Genomic DNA, 20000 nt, shown 5'->3' on the forward strand with positions numbered 1-20000 from the left:
CTGCCGCCCGGCGACTGCTGGGATAGGCTCCAGCATCCCCGCCACCCCGGTTGGGATGAGCGGCTTGGCTGATGGATGGAGGGATAAATATGGTGATATGAGAGGAGACATGGTGTGGGGTGTTGGTTCTGGTACTATAATGATGTAATTTTGATTCCCTGGTGTTAAAGGCTGCATATACAGCGGGGGCAGCATGGCTCAGGTGGTAGAGCAGGTCATCTAGTAATCGGAAGGTCGCTGGTTCGATCCCCGGCTCCTCCAGACAGCGGGTCGAAGTGTCCTTGAGCAAGACACTAAACCCCTGGCTGCTTCTGATGAGCAGGTTGGTGCCTTGCATGGCAGCCTCCACCATCAGTAAAGGCAAGTCAGTTGTATTTGTGTAGCCCAGTATCACAAATTACACATTTGCCTCAGGGGGCTTTACAGCAACACAACATCCCGTCCTTAGACCCTCGCATCAGATAAGGAACAACTCCCTAAAAAAAACACCCTTTAACGGGGAGAAAAAGTAGGAAGAAAGCTCGGGGAGAGCACCAGAGGAGGGATCTCTCGCCCAAGATGGACAACGTGCAATGGATGTTGTGTTCACACAACTTACACAACACAACATTGAAAGAGGATAACAGAATTATAATGGAATTATAAATAAAATATATATGATGAGGAGGACGCCAAGCTGTGTCCAGACGCCACTGGAACAGCACAGGGCCCGAGCCACGCGACCGCGATCACCATGTAGACAAACCCCGCCCCCCCCAAAAAAACCCCATATTAGTCACATGTCTGAGTGAGAGAAGGATATAACACTGAAAGAGGACAACAAACTTATATGGATTTATTAGATATACAAAAAGCAAATGTGACGAGGGGGATGCCGAGCAGTGTCCACGTGGCAACCACCGTCACCATGGAGACCTGGGAGGAGGACAGGCTGCACGTGCACACGAGGGAAACTCACATCACGCCATTCACACACACAGGAGAAGAGAAAGGAGAAGACACCGTTCAGAGAGAGCGAAAAGACACGTGGGAGAAGAGATCGGTTTGCAAGTCAATAATCTATACGCTATAATCTCATCGGCGGAACAGTGGTTGGTAAATTCACTGAGACAGACATCGACCCACCATGCTGTACAGGCTGTGAAGCACTCGAACTTAAAGGCAACTGATCGTAGGCTGGAACAAAAAGACGAGTTTTAAGTCTGGATCCAAAGGACTCAACAGACTCGGAATGTCTGACAGCAGCAGGCAGGTTATTCCACGAGAACAGGGTCCGATGGGAAAAGACCCTGCCCCGACTTCTTCTTAACTTTAGGTACACACGGGAGCCCTGTATTTTGAGAGCAAAGAGCTCGAGATGGAATGCACGGTTCAAGGAGAATAATCCCCCCCCCCCCCCGGTGAAACTCCTCACTGTCAGGTGAAAAGAAGCGGCTGGCGACTCCACGTGTATCGGAGGAGGCATGTGGTAGTCTGGAGCCCTCCCCGGATCGACAGAGGGGGTGGAGCAGCGACCGCTCGGAAGAGTGGGGGGTAACTGGCCGGATACAATTGGGGGAGAAAAGGGGGGGAAACCCCCCCCCAAAAGGGTGCTTTGACTGCAAATGCAAGAGAGCTAACTGCTAAGCTAGGCAAAGCTCGAAGCTTCTAACAAACTAGGAACGAGAGGCTGCCTACTAACCACGAGAGTCGTTTGACAAAGAAAACTAGAGTCTAGCGATAAGCGAACTAAGCACGGAAAATAGCTAAGTCGGTAGAACAAATGAAGAGGTTAGGGCAGAATATAGAGAAGAGATTAAACAGCAGTTATCGATCTCACGAAGGCCGGAGCCAGAAGCAGCTGGTAGTGGATGAATGTGCGGGTGAATGGGCGAATGTGAGGCGGGCGTTGTCGAGTAGTCGGTAGACTAGAGAAATGCTAGAGACCAGGGAATACATGCCAACCATTTACAGTGAAGTGAAACAATTTTCTGAATTTACTTGACCGTTTTAGGTAAGCGAACCGAACAATGGACGTCTCTACCTGCTTGGTCATCATATCCATATCGATCATTTATCTACATGTCCTGGTCTGTAAATATCTTACGAGAGCGCCTTAACCGTCGTCACGTGATTGATAGAGGTGTTCAGTCAAAAATTGTTATGATACTTGATTTCATCAATATTGACAAGTCCTACTTTAGGTATAACTCGCCACCAAAAAGCCGCTTATTAGATAATCTGTCATGCTAGTCAAGAATTCTATCAAGAATTCACTTGGTTATCTTTATAAAGGTTGCCTATTAACAGCTTCCTAACCAGGCCAAGAAATCTTTGCACTTTTATAATGTCAATCATCAGGTTTGCGTGTATTTAAGATGTTCGTCTGGCTAGTTTTACCAGCTAGTTTAGGTAGCAAGTCTGGCCCTTACCCCTCCAGCAGCCATACCAACATGTACCCTAACTCTGCCGAATGACAGAAGGTGTGGGCTAGGCTAGTACTTGGATGGGAGATCTCCCGGGAAAACCCAAGTTGCTGGAAGTGGTGTTGGTGGGCAGACTTCCCCCTGGTCCCAGTGCAGTGACGGGGACACTGTGCTGTAGGAGTCCTTCAGATGAGACGTTAGACCCAGGTTCTGACTCACTGTGGTCATTAAAGATCCCATGGCACTGATCCCAAAGAGTAGGAGGTCCCTCGGTGCCCTGGCAAAATTCCCAACCTGGCCGTCTACATCTGCCCCCCCCCATCCCAATTTTACTGGCTCAATGATTCCTCACTCTCCACCTCAAGCTGATGTGTGGTGAGCGATCTGGTGCAAAATGGCTGCCGTGCAGCACCCAGGTGGTGCTGCACATTGGTGGTGGTTGAAGTGAGTTTCCCTCCTTCAGTGTGAAGCGGTTTCGAAAGCACTATATATAAATGTAATCCATTATTCCCCCTTTTTCCCCCTTTATCTAAGACGACATGTCAACTGGTATCTTTTTTGAAATATCATGTTACTTCTAATTTTTCAAGACACTGCTCTATTCATGTTTAAATCTATATTTAGGTTGTTTAGCTGACGCTCTTCTCCAGAGTGATTTACTATGAGTATAATGGCAGAATAATCGTTGATACTCAGATCAAGAACATTGCAGCATTAGGACGTTTGTATTTATAATTCATTACTTATAGTTTCATTTACTTGTTACAAGTGACAGTTAAATAACTGTATCAGTTGCTTGTAATGCAAGTCATTGTCTATTATTTTAAAGCATTTCATTACAAACAGTCCCAGAGAGACTTGGCCTATGTGTGATTTCATCACTATTCCATTTAATAGACTTTGTAGCATCCCATAGTCATTTGAATGTTTTTTTCAAGGAGTTTTAGTATTACAGCCTTAAACACGTAGTATAGTCTACAAAATGAACAAACATGAAAACAACGAAGCAATTTTCTCTCTTTTTTATACGGCTAGAAAAGAGAAAATCAGGAATATTCTCCAAAAGACAATATAACAATTAAAATGTCATAGTTAAAAGATGAAAGGTACATAAAAGAAAGCTTGTATTTTTTTGGTTAAGTTTTAAGGAATGATTAAAAAAAAATGGCATAGGGTCCGCGGTGGTGTAGCGGTCTAAGCATCGGCTTTGTGTTGATGCAGTTGCCCACTGGGGACCGGGGTTCGCGCCCCGGTCTCGTCAGATCCAACTATGGCCGGACTCGGTGAAGCAGCAATCATTGCCAACGCTGTCTTCGGGAGCGGGGCGGAGTCGGCTTGTGTTCGTCACATGAATGCGTCTCTGTGTGTGTCGGAATAGCAGTGGTTCGGCCTGGATTCGCCTTGTCCCAGAAGTGGCAAGGCGTCTCCTTCGAGACTGCCGGCCGGCGAGATGCAGTTGGCGAACGCATGCAGTGCGAGGGTGGGTGTTTGAACTAAAATAGGGATCGATTGGCCACTAAATTGGGAGAAAGAAGGGAAAAATCAGAAATAAATGTGTATATATAAAAAAAATGGCATGGATTCTGTTAGTCTAAGCTCTCCAGGCAGTTCATTCAGAAACTAGGGGTCCAGATGGCAAAATTCAGACACCTATCTGTAAAGGCCCAGAGTCTGGGCCCAACATTTAGGTGAACCGACCCTGTCTGAGGATCTAGGGCCATGCGTTGTTTCATGGGGGGTCGGGGGCTGGAAGTATTGTTTCAAGCCAAACCTAACGGTATTAAGTAGAAACCTGAAATCAATTCCAAAGCTAGCAGGTCACCTTTTCAGAGATGACTCAATTAGAGTGGTGGGATTTCAGCCACTGGTGGCAGCTCCCATCTCCCTTGCTCCATTTTTAACAGGCTGTAGATGTGAAAGAGATTTTTTTTTTCTTGAAGCCCGAGTACAGAGAGTTACAGTTATGTGAATATGAGAGGACAGAAGTCTGAACGACTTGCTTTAGATTTGTAAATTATTAAAAGTGCTTGATTTTGAAAAATGCTATCCACTAAATAAAGCAAGACCAAACCAGTGTCTTCGCCTGTTCATCAAAGTTTCATTAAGTATCAAAAATAACTCACATACTTCTGGCAGCTGCCTTTACATTGTTCGACGTAGTGCCTGGTTCATCAAATGTGTTCTGCTGCACAAGAAATGATGTTTCTTAAATATTATTTACCATAGTTGCAATTATGAGATATACATATGAATGTTCCCTGAGTAGTTTTAGGCTGCTTAACTCACTGGATTTTCGAGGTACAGCAGGACAATTTATATGTTGTTAGCGTTGCAATGAAAACCTTTTGTTTCTAAGGATGACCCAGCCAAGTAAGTAAGTAGGGGTTAAGTTATATAGCATGTTTTTAAAACAAAGTAAAGTTACAAATGCTGCACAAGATACAGATACAGAAAAAATAAACATACACATAGTCATTCAGAAAATTAAACATTACAGCCCCATTACAGGAAAGGCAAGTCAGTAGAGATCGGTTTTGAGAAGTTTTTTAAAGCTGTTTAGACTCAGCTGATCTTACGGGGAGGGGGGGTGTTCCAGAGGGACGGGGCCCTTATGGCAAAAGCTCAGTCACCCTTGGATTTGCGGAGGGAGCGGGGTATAGATAAGAGACCCTGGTCAAAAGATCTGAGTGGCCTAGTGGTGGAGTAAGGATGCAAAAGTTCGGAACTGTATAAAGGGGCAAGACCATGTAGGGCCTTATATGGTATAAGTAGCATCTTGAAGTCTATTCTATAATTTACCGATAGCCAATGAAGGGATGCAAGGTTTGGTGTGATGTGGGATCTGAGATTCTAATTGGTTAGCACCCTGGCTGCAGCATTTTGCACAAGTTGCAGGCGGGACAGGGCTGCTTGGCTGAAACAGGACAAAAGAGCATTGCAGTAGTCAAGGCATAAGAAAATTAGGCTATGGATTAACAATTCAAGATCTCTGGTTGATAGCATTGATTTGATGTTTGCAATGTTCCAGAGTTAGAAAAAGCAGGTTTGCACAAGCTTGTTTATGTGTAGGTTGAAATCCAGATTTTTGTAAAAGAGTACACTCAGATAACGTTGGTGGCCAGAGGGCTGATACAGGGTTTCACTTCTGAGACAAACTTATTAAGACCAATAAGGAAAATCTCAGTTTTGTGTGAATTGAGCTGAAGGAAATTGAGTAACATCCATTCCTTAATAGCCAGGCAATACCAATATTACCCATATCATTTGCCTTAACTATAGTGTAACAAAGTAAGTTTAAGTGTAACAATGTAAACTGAAAATGTGATTGGGCCTCAATCTGGACCTTGAGGAACTCCACATGTAATGGTTGCTGAAAAGCAGGAGGCTTTTGTGTTGAATAATGTTACAAATATGTTAAAAAAAATAAATGAAACAAGCACATAGTGTCAAGACAATACCAAGTGATTGATGCTAAGAGAAAATAGTGGTGGGGATGCAGAAAAAATGCATTTTTCCAATTTCTTTACCAACAAGGAGAAGAGTGTTAATTAAAAAACACAAAATATAGACGTATTACTACAGATTATATTTTTGGAGGCACTTTCTCATGAATATTTTTGGAAGGATTTGTGTTCTAGTTTGTAGTTTGGATATAGGTGTACTTAGTTTGGATATATGTGTGTTCTCAGTTTGGATATATGTGTTCTAGTTTGGATATACGTATGTGTTCTAGTTTGGATATACGTATGTGTTCTAGTTTGGATATATGTTTTCTAGTTTGGATATATGTGTTTAGTTTAGATATATGTGTTCTAGTTTGGATATATGTGTTTAGTTTGGATATATGTGTTTTCAGGTTGGATATACTCAGTTTGGATATATGTGTTCTAGTTTGGATATATGTGTTTTCAGGTTGGATATACTCAGTTTGGATATATGTGTTCTCATTTGGATATATGTGTTCTCATTTGGATATATGTGTTTAGTTTGGATATATGTGTTCTTAGTTTGGATATATGTATTTAGTTTGGATATACGTGTTCTAGTTTGGATATATGTGTTTTCAGGTTGGATATACTCAGTTTGGATATATGTGTTCAGTTTGGATATACTATGTGTTCTAGTTTGGATATATGTGTTTTCAGGTTGGATATACTCAGTTTGGATATATGTGTTCTCATTTGGATATATGTGTTTAGTTTGGATATATGTGTTTAGTTTGGATATATGTGTTCTTAGTTTGGATATATGTATTTAGTTTGGATATACGTGTTCTAGTTTGGATATATGTGTTTTCAGGTTGGATATACTCAGTTTGGATATATGTGTTTAGTTTGGATATACTATGTGTTCTAGTTTGGATATAAGTGTTCTTGTAGTTTCTGGATATGTGGTTTTGTCTTTGTGTTGCATTGCTGTGGGTGATATTTTGTTTCACTTCATGTCCTTGCATACATGAAATGAAATGACAAATAAAGTGTTCCTCTTTCCTGATCTTGATGAGGGTTAGTGGTGAAATTCCAGCACAGATTTGCAGGACTATCCCAAAAAACGTATTTCATTTTAAACATTTACAGATCAGCTTGTGTGTTATTTGTCAGCCTCAGGGGGTTGTTTTGCCTTCCCTCGTCAGCCAGTTAGTTCTGTTACTTTCCGCCCACAAGTCGGTGACTGACTTTTGACCGTCACTGAAAGAGGCTAACACAAAAAACATGTATCAAGTCTGCCAGCTTTGGCTTACATAATTATGTTGATGTTGCTCATGATAATTATTCTAATTAGTTTTAGGTGTCTGTAGTTATTACCCCAGGGTGTGTATGGTAAATATCTTACGCTGTGTTTGTACCAGAATGATATGATGTCTCTGTTTTCAAAGATTTCTATGATTTGAATTGTTGGTTGCTCATTCGTTCTTTCCCTTGATATAATGTTAATGTTCTTTTTGTATAATCGCAAAAATAATACTCCCTATTACTGGAATATCCCATACATCTTGAGTTGGGTTTTTTTTTTTTTAGGAATCAATGAACACATAGGAACTGGAAAATGCTGCACATGTGTTAAGACTGCCAGCAGAAGCAGAGCCAGGCCCGTGGAAAGGAGGGCATCTGTTCGTTAATCCCATGGCCATGAGCTAGCAAAGCCCATGCTCTGATTAACCAGCAAGAGCTGCCCCTTTTCTCCAGTCTTTCTGTCTGTCCTCTTTCCCCTCTTCTCCCCCTCTTCTCTCTCTCTCTCCATATCCTTCACTCTATCTCTGTCTCCTCTCTTCCTCCCTTTTCTCACTCTGTCAGTCTCTCTCAATCCTTCTCCAATTCTGTCTCTCCCCTTCGCCTCTCTCCTTTCACTGCAGGATGGGGGGGGGGGGGTCTGGGGAGGGTCATCCGCTTACTGCTGAGTTTGTACACGAGCTCGCCCAGGAGACGCGCCGGTCTGACGCCAAAGCGGCTCCCGCTGCCGCCGCAGCCGCCCCTGTTTCTGTGGAGGCCGGCTGAGGGGAGCGTCAGACACGCGACTAAACCAAATACCACGACGGGTTGGACTGCAATCTCAGTATTGAAGGTGTGACCGTATTATAGGGACGACACCTGGTGCTGTGATAGGATATTTACAGACCAGAAAATGCTGATAAATGGTCATTAGCAACGTGGATATGATGACCAAGCAGGTACACACATTGTGTGCAGCCCTCCCCCGGATCGGTAGAGGGGGTGGAGCAGCGACCAGGACAGCTCGGGAAGAGTGGGAAGAGCCAACCGGTCGACTAAAGGGCCCAACCCGTTATCCAAGGGCTAGCGAGTTGGACCCTTTAGTTGACCGGTTAGCGCAGTCACCCGTGGTGCAGGCGACCCAGGTTCGCTTCCCGGCTGCCCCCTGAATAGTATGTTCATTTCTGACACAAGCACAGTCAACATATATATACTACATTATGTAGTATCAGTGTATAATATGGATTTCAGACACTGCTAGTGTGTGTATGTGGGCAGGCAGAGCTGCAGGGAGCTGTCCGTCGTCCTGATCCACAAGACCGGCATCAGATTCATCTTCCTGTTTCCTATAACCATGTCCTGCCTCCGCTGGTGTCACCTCAGCCCAAGGTCACACTCTGTGTGTGTGTGTGGTGGTGGTGGTGGTGGTGGTGGTGGTGGTGGTGGGGGGGCAAGTGTTTATGTGTGTTTTCAATGGAAAAATCAAGACACGAGTCGGACACATCTATGTAGTGTGGCTGGCATGCAATTTTGTGTGTTTGACGGAAAACTTTTTTCTCGGTAGAATCTAGACGATTCCGGTCTTTCTGCATGTTTTGTTTCGCTTAGTAAGAACTAACATCATCAGCTGCCATGTGGACTGGGCTTATTTGGGTTTTTGCATCCGATGTCTGATCCCAGTTTGACTTATAGTATACAGCTGGTGAACAGCTACAAACTTTCAGGTACATATTATTTTGCTAAATTTGCAAAAGCCTTTCTAAAATGGACCCATAAAATTCTGCTTGTGTGTGTGTGTGTGTGAAAGTTTTGGTGTTTTATTTGTTATAGTGGGTGTTATATCATTCATTCAACAGGGTTGTTATTCTGTTCCTAAAATTCCCCTTTTTCATGGAGCTCGGAGGATTCTCAGCATGGTGGTCTGACGTCACCAAGTCCTCTAGCGGTTACGATATCAAAATGAAAACTCATTTCTGTAAGTTTGCCATATCACGGCCCAGTGGTTAGCGCGGTCGCCTCACAGCACGAAGGTCCTGGGTTCGAACCCCGGGGTTGTCCAACCTTGGGGGTCATCCCAGGTCGTCCTCCGTGTGGAGTGTGCATGTTCTCCCCGTGTCTGCGGTGGGTTTCCTCCGGGATGCTCCGGTTTCCCCCACCATCAGAAAGACATGTACGTTAGGGTTAATGCTCCTGTCTGTGCCCCTGAGCAAGGCATGGCAAGACAAACTGGAGTTGTCCCCAGGTGCTGCACAGCGGCTGCACACTGCTCCTAGCTACACAGCTAGGACGGGTTAAATGCAGAGATGAACTTCCCCACGGGGATCAATAAAAATATATCAAATCAAATCAATGAAAAGTGGACGAAAAGAGAAGATGTGGTGCACCAAACCACTGTGTAACCCCGAGGTACGCAAAATGAGGGAAATGATCGTGAGTTGAAAAATGTTCAACTCACTTGTAGCGAACCAATCAGACTAAAGCATGGCTACTAGAAAGGCCCTCCATCTGAAAGTCGTTTGGGGACCAAGGGCCAAAGCCTCTCTAGGAGAAGCCGTTTCAATGGGTTGCCGTTCCAGAGATGCAGTCAGGAGCTGTCTATGATGCGGGTTCTGAAGCACATATCATCATCTGCATTTCATATTAAGGAACACTGGCAAATTGTACGGGAGCCACCGTGGTGCAGTGGTTAGCACAGTCACCTCACAGCAGGAAGGTCCTGGATTTGAGCCCCGGGGTAGTCCAACCTTGGGAGTCATCTCAGGTCGTCCTCTGTGTGGACTTTGCATGTTCTCCCCGTGTCTACGTGGGTTTCCTCCGGGCGCTCCGGTTTCCTCCCACAGTCCAAAGACATGGAGGTCAGGTGAATCGGCCGTACTGAATTGTCCCTAGGTGTGAACGTGTCGGCCCTGTGATGGACTGGCGGCCTGTTCAGGGTGTTTCCCAGCCTGCTGCCCAATGACTGCTGGGATATGCTCCAGCATCCCGCAACCCCTGTTGGATAAGCGGTTTGGATATTGGATGGATGGATGGATGGATGGATGGATGGATGGATGGATGGCAAATTGTGCATCATCATTCAAATTTGCCTGTGATCCATCACAAATCAAAGCTTTGCTGTATGAGTCTGAACATTTCTTTTACGATATGGCAAAAAAGGCACTTTGATTGGCCTATCTTACTGACAGCATGACGTCACATGTTCTTACGCTGTCAGTTTTCGCCATCTTAGCATTTCAAATTGTCCTATTGTAAACCGACTCATCTGACTCCTCTGTAAATTAAACTGCCTCTGTAAGGGACTCAGTCCGACTTCCCATTAAGTTCCATACGCTCACTCTGCGACAAGAAGATCATTACATAGCATTACGCTCCAGCAGGCAGCTAGTGGGAAAGACGCTAGTGTGCTAACGTTAGCTCGGTAGCCACTGGTCAAGCAGACTCCCTGATGTCACCAAAACCATCTTCATACTATTCGTGCTGTTGTGGCTTTGTTTGTGTGAATAAAGTGTCGCTACAGTTGACGTGGTGTTTGGTGTGAACACAGCATTAAAAAACGTTTTGACTTAGGGCGTCCGGGTGGCATGGCGGTCTATTCCGTTGCCTACCAACACGGGGATCGGCGGTTCGAATCCCCATGTTACCGCTTGGTCGGGCGTCCCTACAGACACAATTGGCCGTGTCTGCGGGTGGGAAGCCGGATGTGGGTATGTGTCCTGGTCGCTGCACTAGCGCCGCCTCTGGACGGTCGGGGTGCCTATTCAGTGGGCGGAGGGGGAACTGGAAGGAATAGCGTGATCCTCCCATGTGCTATGTCCCCCTGGGGAAACTCCTCACTGTCAGGTGAAAAGAAGCGGCTGGCGACTCCACATGTATCGGAGGAGGCATGTGGTAGTCTGCAGCCCTCCCCGGATTGGCAGAGGGGGTGGAGCAGCGACCGGGACGGCTCGGTAGGGTGGGGTAAATTGGCGGGATACATTTGGGGAGAAAAATGTTAGTAGGGTACACACATGTAAGTGATGGAAGGAAATTGTGATGTGTTTTAAAGTCACGGGTTGTGGCTTTAAGTCCAATTCTTGGTGACAAGAGTAAGGTTGTTGTTGTTGTTGTTGTTTTGTATTTTGTTTGTTCTGCATTCCTCCTGCCAACCTGCAGTGAGAGGCCTCCTCGCAAACCCGACCTGAGGTGAATAAACAAGAGTGGCTTGTCTCCTCTTGTGCAATAAAACTCAAGGATATATCCCTAATTTCTTCTCCTTTTACCCTTTTTTCGTCACATACTCTGTCTTCCACTTGTACATCTTTTTATTTCTCCCTTCTTCTAATGCCGCTTTTTAGTTTGGTCTTTCTTCCTCTATTTCTACTCCTTCCTTTTCTCCTTTGCATTCTCACTTTTGCCTCTGTATTCAGTTTGCATCTATCTAGCTAGCTAGCTAGCTAGCTAGCTAGCTAGGTGTCCTCTTCTTGCCACCTTCACTGTTTGGATATTCGGCAAACACTCAGCTTTATTGCTGCTGTTGATGATGATATGATGTATGGCCATGGTACAGGTTTCCAGCGGCATAATGATGTCTGTATGATAAAGCATCAGCGAGCTTCTGCTTCAGCTGCAGCTGCAGCGTCCAAGCAACTGACCCACAGCCAGCATCCGCTCCCTTTGTGTCAAAAATGAGACACAAAGAAGCACAGACCCTTTGTTATTGGGTGACGGTGTGGTATTAGTCTGAAATTAGGGGCTTGGTATGAAAAAAACACTTGGAAAATATCTCAAAAAATCATCAGTCAACAATAAGAATGCAGGGGAACGATGGCATATTAGTTGGTAATATTAGCTAGTGGGCTTGGCTAACAAAACAGCACCCGCCACATTATTAATGGTGCCCAGTGTAGTCTTACTTGTTTTCTGGGTTTTCTTGAATCACTGAACATCAGCTTGCCATATTTAACGATGCTGACTGTTGATGAAGCCAATCTATCTTAGCACAACTGACAGATTTTTTTTGTATAAAGTCAGACCCAAATTGGTACAGTATTCAATTTTCCTGTTTAAAAAGAGAACATAGCACAACAGTCACCAACATTTTTGAATTTGTAAACGCCCAATTTTGTGTTTTCGCTACCTTTAGTAAGAATATCAAGAGGGCGGTATAGTCCTTAATATTATTCATGAGTTGACCTTTTAGTGCCAACTACAAGCAAGCGTTGGTGTCAAAGGTTTTCATATTTTGTTAATTTATCTGATTTGCTGTATGTAAATGAATGCATCTAATGACATCATCGTGAGATTTTGGGGAAAAAAGATCGGTTGAGAGGAGATAACTTTTTCAAAGACAAAAACAGAAACACTGAATTCTACCATTTATAAGACACACAAGTACAAAATGCATGGTGATTAGATAAGTGATGTTAGAAAATGTCTGTGTTTCAATTTGGGTCTGACTTTAAAGAGAATATCTGACTACCAGGCTGAATTTAACAGTTTCAGCCTCACAAAGACAGCCATTTTATTTTTACTAATACACGATATGAACTATTTGCAGTATATAATATTGCTGTAGTCCAGCCCTATTTAATGATTTTGGATTTAATGCCACACTTGACTTGACTTGACCGGCTAAGCATTGCTATCTACAAAGATGGTGGATGAAGCAAGAACAACGTACAGCAGCTGTTGCTCTGGATGCTATCAAACTTGTGTCAAAATAATGTTTTTCAAACACATGTTACTGACTTTTTATGATTTGCTTTATCCTGCTAAGGTATCACATGGTTGGTTGGTATTTACCAGAGCACAATACAGTCACAGTAGAATGGTTGGCCAACCACTGGTATTTTTTCATTATTTTAGCTGATAATTTCATAGTTAATTTTGTGCACATATCTGTGATTGACAACTTGACACTATCTGAATTGTCACCATGCAGTAAATTGCACCAACCTGGCACATCTATGCAGAGTAAAACCCACAGAGAATTATATGCAGATACTGTTTAGGACTAGTGTCACTGGCATAACAAAGACTAAAATAAACCCCTTTTCATTAGGTATTTTAGTCTCTTATGAATCTTAACAATCGCTTGAGTTCACAGACGAAACAGAAAGAACAAAACCATCATGTTAGCATACCTTACCGAAAACTGTTAGCTGCCTCAGAGTATCTTGTTAGCTCAAGCTAGTGGTGTATTTTGGTTTCAGTTAGCACAGAGTCATTTCTACAGTAACATATCAGGGAGTGACTTTTCTATCCGGACTATCTGCTGGTCTGTCCTGTTATTACAAGAAGAAAGGCCAGGAGACATTTTTATTGGCCAAAAAAAACGAAAATTCGGTAACACTTTAGTATGGGGAACATATGCACCATTAATTAGGTGCTTATTAGCATGCAAATTAGCAACATATTGGCTCTTAATTGGTCATTATGACGTACTCATTAATGCCTTATTCTGCATGGCCTTACTATACAACCAGTAAGCCATTAACTATGAGTTTTCCCTCTATAACCTCAGAAGTATTGCTTATTAGTAGTACCATCTCAATATGCTTTGCTTAGTATGGACTTTATAAGGTGGTAGTACCACATGAAGAGTTATTCTCCCTTACTAACACTTAATGAATACTGTCTGTTCTTACATAACAACACACAAAACTACAAGTGTTCATAGTGTTAAATTACTCTAAATTAAGTTTTTGTTACTTAGAATATGTTCCCCATACTAAAGTGACATCTTGATCATTACTAATTCACTAGTAATTAAGTTTTTTTATGTTCCCCATACTTAAGTGTTACCGAAAATTCAAAATGTCAAGGTGTACCATGAAAGTACAGTAGGCACACAGCACAGTATGAAGAGATCACAGACAATAAAGTTAAATAAAATGGATCCAAGGTTAACGTACATATGTATTGACACATACTAGAGCAAAAATCCATTAATTTGGGGTTGCTATTTAGCAGGCAACGACAAAGGGGAATGCTCCTGCATGAAAAGATGTTCCATCTATTGATTTCACTGATTTTTTTTAAATTGCTGATGGACAAGGAAAAAAAATATTGATGTGATGAAAAAATCAATTTGTTCACTTTTCAATTTCACTTAGCTCTACAAATTTCCAACATACTATATAACACAGGAAGTTTGATGGAAAATGTTTCAAAAAAACATTTTCAAGTAATGATGCTTTTGCTTGAGAGATAATATACTACAGTGTCCAATTTAATGTCTCTTAATCTTTGTACTTATGAAATTTTATTTTAAAGCTGCTGTAGACAACTTTTCAACTTCCCTTCTAGCATTTCCAAGTGTTTTTATTGTCGCAAAGACAACCGGACCACTTTCTGTTTATTAGCAGCCTGGCTACTGTCCCAAGCAAGAAACAACCGTAAGAATCCAAATTTGAACTAGAAACCCCAACCTCAGGGCAAAAGGCAGAGTAAAACATCCGGTAGTGTTAACAAGTAGGCAGGTTGTGTTACTTGCTGACCCTCTCAAGTCCCGGGTGCTGTATCAACCTCTTGTTTCCCTGTCGAGATCTGTTCCCCCTAGCCAGAGTTCGATACAACACCAGGGCGCTTGATTAACCTCAACCCTAATCTCAACCTAACCATAACCATAAACCAAGTCAAGTCAGTTTTATTTGTATAGCCCAATATCACAAATTACAAATTAGCCCCTAGGGGCTTTACAGCAACACAACATCCTGTCCTTAGACCCTCACACCGGATAAGGAAAAACTCCCTAAAAAAAACAACAACAACCTTTTAACAGGGAGAAAAAATAGCAAGAAACCCCCCGGGGAGAGCAACAGAGGAGGGATCCTAACTTCAGCCTAACCCTAACGCTTACCTCAACCTAATCGTAACCGATAGCGAACCTGTTTCCATGCGAACGCTTTCGTCTGGCTAGGGGGAAGCAGATGTCGGTGGGGAAACAGAGTTCGATACAACACTGGAGCTCGCTCCGTCAAGTGTCCGAGGTTCACACTTGTTTCACGTCTGCCATTCTCCCTCTTTGCCTTCTTTATCTCCTCCGTCAACGGGGTTCTTTTTCACTGTCACCTCGGTCGCTCTACCATCCGCTATTTCCGCTACTGTGGATAGCTACCGGGGAAAAGAAAAGCCTATCCTCTTCTTATTTTGGTTGTGCCGTAGTTGACGCACTTCCTTTGTGCCGTAAATCGAGCCTTCATTTTCCGGCGAGATCGTATCCGGTGGCAGACAGAAGGGAGGCTTATAGGGAACCAACCTAAACACCGATGGCGTCACCACTCTATAGCCGTTACACTGTGTAATCAACATTTAATTCATAATGATAAGTTAAAGCAAAAAAAGTTGTCTACTGCCGCTTTAACTAAACAGTTTTGTTTTGGTATTAGAGCAGAAATCCCTCTAGTTCATATATACATGATATATCTATCACAATATGAGAACAAAAATGCTGAATTTACAGTCTTGGGCGCATTATGCAGTATATTAAACAAAGTATAAGCTGTATAACAGGGATATTTATAAAGCACTCCGAGTATTTTTGTGTACTGAAAGTATTTCTCAGTACTAAAATATACAGGTAAACACGGTAATTGGAGGTCACTGTATGTGAAAGTGTTGCCAAATGCAAACTTTTAAATCTTTTTGACGCAGCTCTTACATCCCAATGTCCGTCTTAAAAAGACATCTGAATTTGGGCGATGAATTCAGATGTTTTCACCTGTTTTGGCCAGTTATTTTGATACCAAAAGGTAAAAAAATGAATTGATACCAGAGAGGGGTGAGAGGTTAGACTTTCTCCCGTCGCTGTTTAAACACAGCATTTGTCTTTCTGCACTTCTTCTCCAACGCTAATGTCTCCACCTCCCTCCTCCGTCTCCTTCCGCTGCTCCTCTGTGCAGCTCGCAGATAGCGATGAAGTACCTGGACTCCGCTGTTTCTCCTCTGACTAACGCCCTCACTGAGGGTCTCCAGGAGAGCTCATCCAAATGGAGGTACAACAGATCGGCCTTTATTCAGCAGAGGTATGTTAAACACACACACGCACACACACACACACACACACACACACACACACACACAGAGTGGCAGAGAGTCTTCGCCATTGTGTTGCATGTTTCACACAACGCTCAGGGGTTAGCATGTTTTTAGCACCCACAGCTGTGAGTGCTACAGAGCTAAACACGTCTGTTAGCTGTTAGCAAAGGAGCCCCGCGCTTCACGGGAGGTTTTCAACTGTGCCCCGGCCCCAGCAAGGGCAACAAGCAACACTTCCCCACGGGCTCTTGTCAGAAAAGAGGCGCCCACAGTACACAGGAGCAAAAACTAGCAGCGTAAACAGTAATACCTCACTGTATCAATCACCTCCAACAACATAAACAAATTACAGCCAATTAATTACAGATCCCAGATCACCAAGTGCCATCAACCAATAGTAAAGTAGTCAAATATTTTGTTATTTATGATCTTTGCCACATTAATCAGTATAGCGGTAGGACTGGTAACAGCTCCATCCTGCATCTTATCCTGTATTAGAACTACATTGGTAGTCATGGTAACAATCCTCCATCCTGCGTCTATCCCGTATTAGTAGTACCGTGGTAGCCATGGAAACAGTCTTGCATCCTGCATCTATCTTGTATTAGTATTACAATGGTAGCCATGGTAACAGTCCTTCAACCTGCATCCAATCCTGTATTATTACTGAAGTGGTAACCATGGTAATAGTCCCAGAAAGTTGATTCAGTTCATCTGGACACCTTGTGTCCACATAAAGCAGGGGTGTCAAACCCCAGGCCTCGAGGGCCGCAGTGTCCGCGGATATTTGTTGCAAAACCGTGCACTACACCACCTGATTAAACTAGTTCCTTTCCCTCCTTGATCCAGGAGGTGAGGCTAATTAGTTAAGTCAGGTGGTGTAGTGCACGGTTGCAACAAATACCCGCAGACACTGCGGCCCTCGAGGCCTGGAGTTGGACACCCCTAAGATAAAGTGAATTATCTAGCATGCATTAAGACATGGCAATAGTCCTCCATCCTGTAACAGCACAGCAGTTCTGAATTGTGTTTGGAAAACATTCTCTCACAAAGGTTGAAAAAGCTAATCATGATTGTATCTTTCTGCAGTAATATCAGTCAGTGTGGGGGGGGGGGTCAGCAATTAATGTCACCGACTGGCATCGCAGAGCTCTAAATTGTAATCATATTGTCGCCAAGAGTGCATGTCATGCCAAGTGCATTTAGTATAAATGCGCATCAGATCATCAAGCAGCGGATAATAGGAAAATTAAAGTATAAAATTGGCACAAAACAGTAAAGTAGAAAAATTATTTTCTTCGAGTACAACAATGGCAAGTCCAAGTAATAAAAAAAAAAGGTCTCAGTAGCAGACACCTACCATAATGTTAAAGTAAGTAAGGGCACGATGGTAATAGCCGGTTTATAGTCACTGTATAATGTGACCAGAGACCATTTAAGACCAGAGACCATTTAAGACCAGAGACCATTTAAGACCAGAGACCATTTAAGACCAGAGGCCATATTAGGATGAAGAGGGCCTTAAGGAGGAACATTTGTAGGCCTAATAATTCCATGCAAAGCAGTTTCTTACATGAGCATTTCCTGCCTTGCAGGAGTAGGACCTCCCAGTTGCCCTGCCAGCCACACCAATATCTCACGATTTGATCCCATTGGTCTTTCTTGGTCTGGATGTGGTCTGGACATCTCTCTCATTATTGTTTGCAATTCTGTTGACTCTCATCTCAATTGCCAACCCCAGTTGGATCAGTCTACAAAGCCGTGAATCGACTTTCCACTTCCTGGACAGTTTACCCAGAGGCAGTCACGTGATCTGGACTCGAGACAATACTCGAGTCACACATATGACAACTTAGGACTTGACTTGACAAAGCTAAAATAAAGATTTGGAGCTCAACTGTGACTTTAACACCAATATTTCATGGCTTGACTTGGACTTGGGCCTTTTGACCTGAAAGACTTGATACCTTCTCCGAGCCCAAAGATAAAATGCTTTTAAAAAGTGTGAAGCCGTGAGGGGGCGTCCGGGTAGCGTAGAGGTCCATTCTGTTGCCTACCAACACGGGGATCGCCAGTTTGAACCCCCCCGTTACCTCCGGCTTGGTCGGGCATCCCTACAGACACAATTGGCCGTGTCTGCGGGTGGGAAGCCGGATGTGGGTATGTGCCCTGGTTGCTGCACTAGCGCCTCCTCTGGTCGGTCGAGGCGCTTGTTCGGGAGGTAAACTGGAGGGAATAGCGTGATCCTCCCTCGTGCTACGTCCCTCTGGTGAAACTCCTCACTGTCAGGTGAAAAGAAGCGGCTGGTGACCCCACATGTATCGGAGGAGACAAGTGGTAGGCGGCAGCCCCCCCCCCGGATCGGCAGAGGGGGTAAAGTTGGCGAGAAAAGCGAATCAGCTCTACATTTCTATAATTATACATGCACTTTGAATGAATCCTTAATAAATTGCATACATTAATGATATTAATTGTTGTCATTAACATTTTGAAATGGCACTGAATTTGATGAGTAGCTTGCCAAGTCCCAAGTTCAAGACTTGAGAAAACAATGACTCGGTCTCACCTTTGACTCTTACCGTTTTGAAATCACTGCTAATGAGAGGGAGTTCAGGCCAGAATAATTAATCACCTGGGAAGGTCAGCGGGTGGCTGGTGAGGGTTACGGCCCCCAGTGTTTTACTCCTGGTTCAGTATAAACATGTCATGTCTTCCAGGCAGGAGATCTCCCAGTACATCGACATCCCTCACAACTTCTCCCTGACGCGTGGCTCGGTCCGCATTGGTCAGCTGATGCACTACGATTACTCCAGCCACAAGTACGTCTTCTCCATCAGCGAGAACTTCCGCTCCCTCCTCCCCGACGCCTCGCCCATACTCCACAAGCACTACAACGTCTGCGCCGTGGTGGGGAACAGCGGCATCCTCACCGGGTCGCGCTGCGGCCCCCAGATCGAGAAGTTCGACTTCGTTTTCCGCTGCAACTTTGCGCCGACAGAGATTTTCAAGAAGGACGTTGGGCATCGGACCAACATGACGACGTTCAACCCCAGCATCCTGGAGAAATACTACAACAACCTGCTGACGGTGCAGGACAGGAACAACTTCTTCCTGAGCCTGAAGAAGCTGGACGGGGCCATCCTCTGGATACCAGCATTTTTCTTCCACACGTCGGCCACCGTCACCAGGACGCTGGTGGACTTCTTCATCGAACATCGAGGCCAGCTGAAGGTCCAGCTGGCCTGGCCGGGGAACATCATGCAGTACGTCAACAAGTAAGCGATGTACTACTCACACAGCTTAGGAATAAAATGTTTTGGACTCGCGGAATTGCAAAAGCATGAACTGTAGCACACATGGCGCATCAAAACCTCCATCCATCCATTACCAGAACCACTTATCCTGCTCTCAGGGATGCTCCTGGGCAGCAGGCGGGGAGACACCCTGGACAGTCTACATGGCTTTGGACTGTGGGAGGAAACCGGAGCACCCGGAGGAAACCCCCGCAGACACATAAAACACCCACTCATAAACACATGAATTTTAGTACTGATGTAGTATAAAACATGACTTGTAGTATATATGGAGTATAAAAAACGTGAATTAAAGTACTCCTGCAGCATAAAAACATGAATTTTAGTCCTCAAGTAGTATGAAAACATGAAGGGTAGTACTCCTGCAGCATAAAAACATGAATTTTAGTCCTCAAGTAGTATGAAAACATGAATGGTAGTACTCCTGCAGCATAAAAACATGAATTTTAGTCCTCAAGTAGTATGGAAACATGAAGGGTAGTACTCCTGCAGCATAAAAAACATGAATTGTAGTACTCCTGCAGCACAAAAAACATGAATTGTAGTACTCATGG

The 20000-nt window shown here is 43.9% G+C and overlaps 1 protein-coding gene across 1 annotated transcript in view; it reads left to right on the top strand.

Moving 5' to 3' along the window:
* Positions 1-20000, top strand: part of st8sia3 (ST8 alpha-N-acetyl-neuraminide alpha-2,8-sialyltransferase 3) — a 26626-nt gene that overhangs the window by 1087 nt on the left and 5539 nt on the right. Inside the window, exons 2-3 of the mRNA XM_056291079.1 lie at positions 15997-16119; positions 18850-19407. Coding sequence (XP_056147054.1) covers positions 15997-16119; positions 18850-19407 — 681 coding nt within the window. The remainder of the gene's footprint in view (positions 1-15996; positions 16120-18849; positions 19408-20000) is intronic.

Source organism: Lampris incognitus, chromosome 12 (genome assembly GCF_029633865.1).
Source record: "Lampris incognitus isolate fLamInc1 chromosome 12, fLamInc1.hap2, whole genome shotgun sequence".
NCBI lineage: Eukaryota > Metazoa > Chordata > Actinopteri > Lampriformes > Lampridae > Lampris > Lampris incognitus.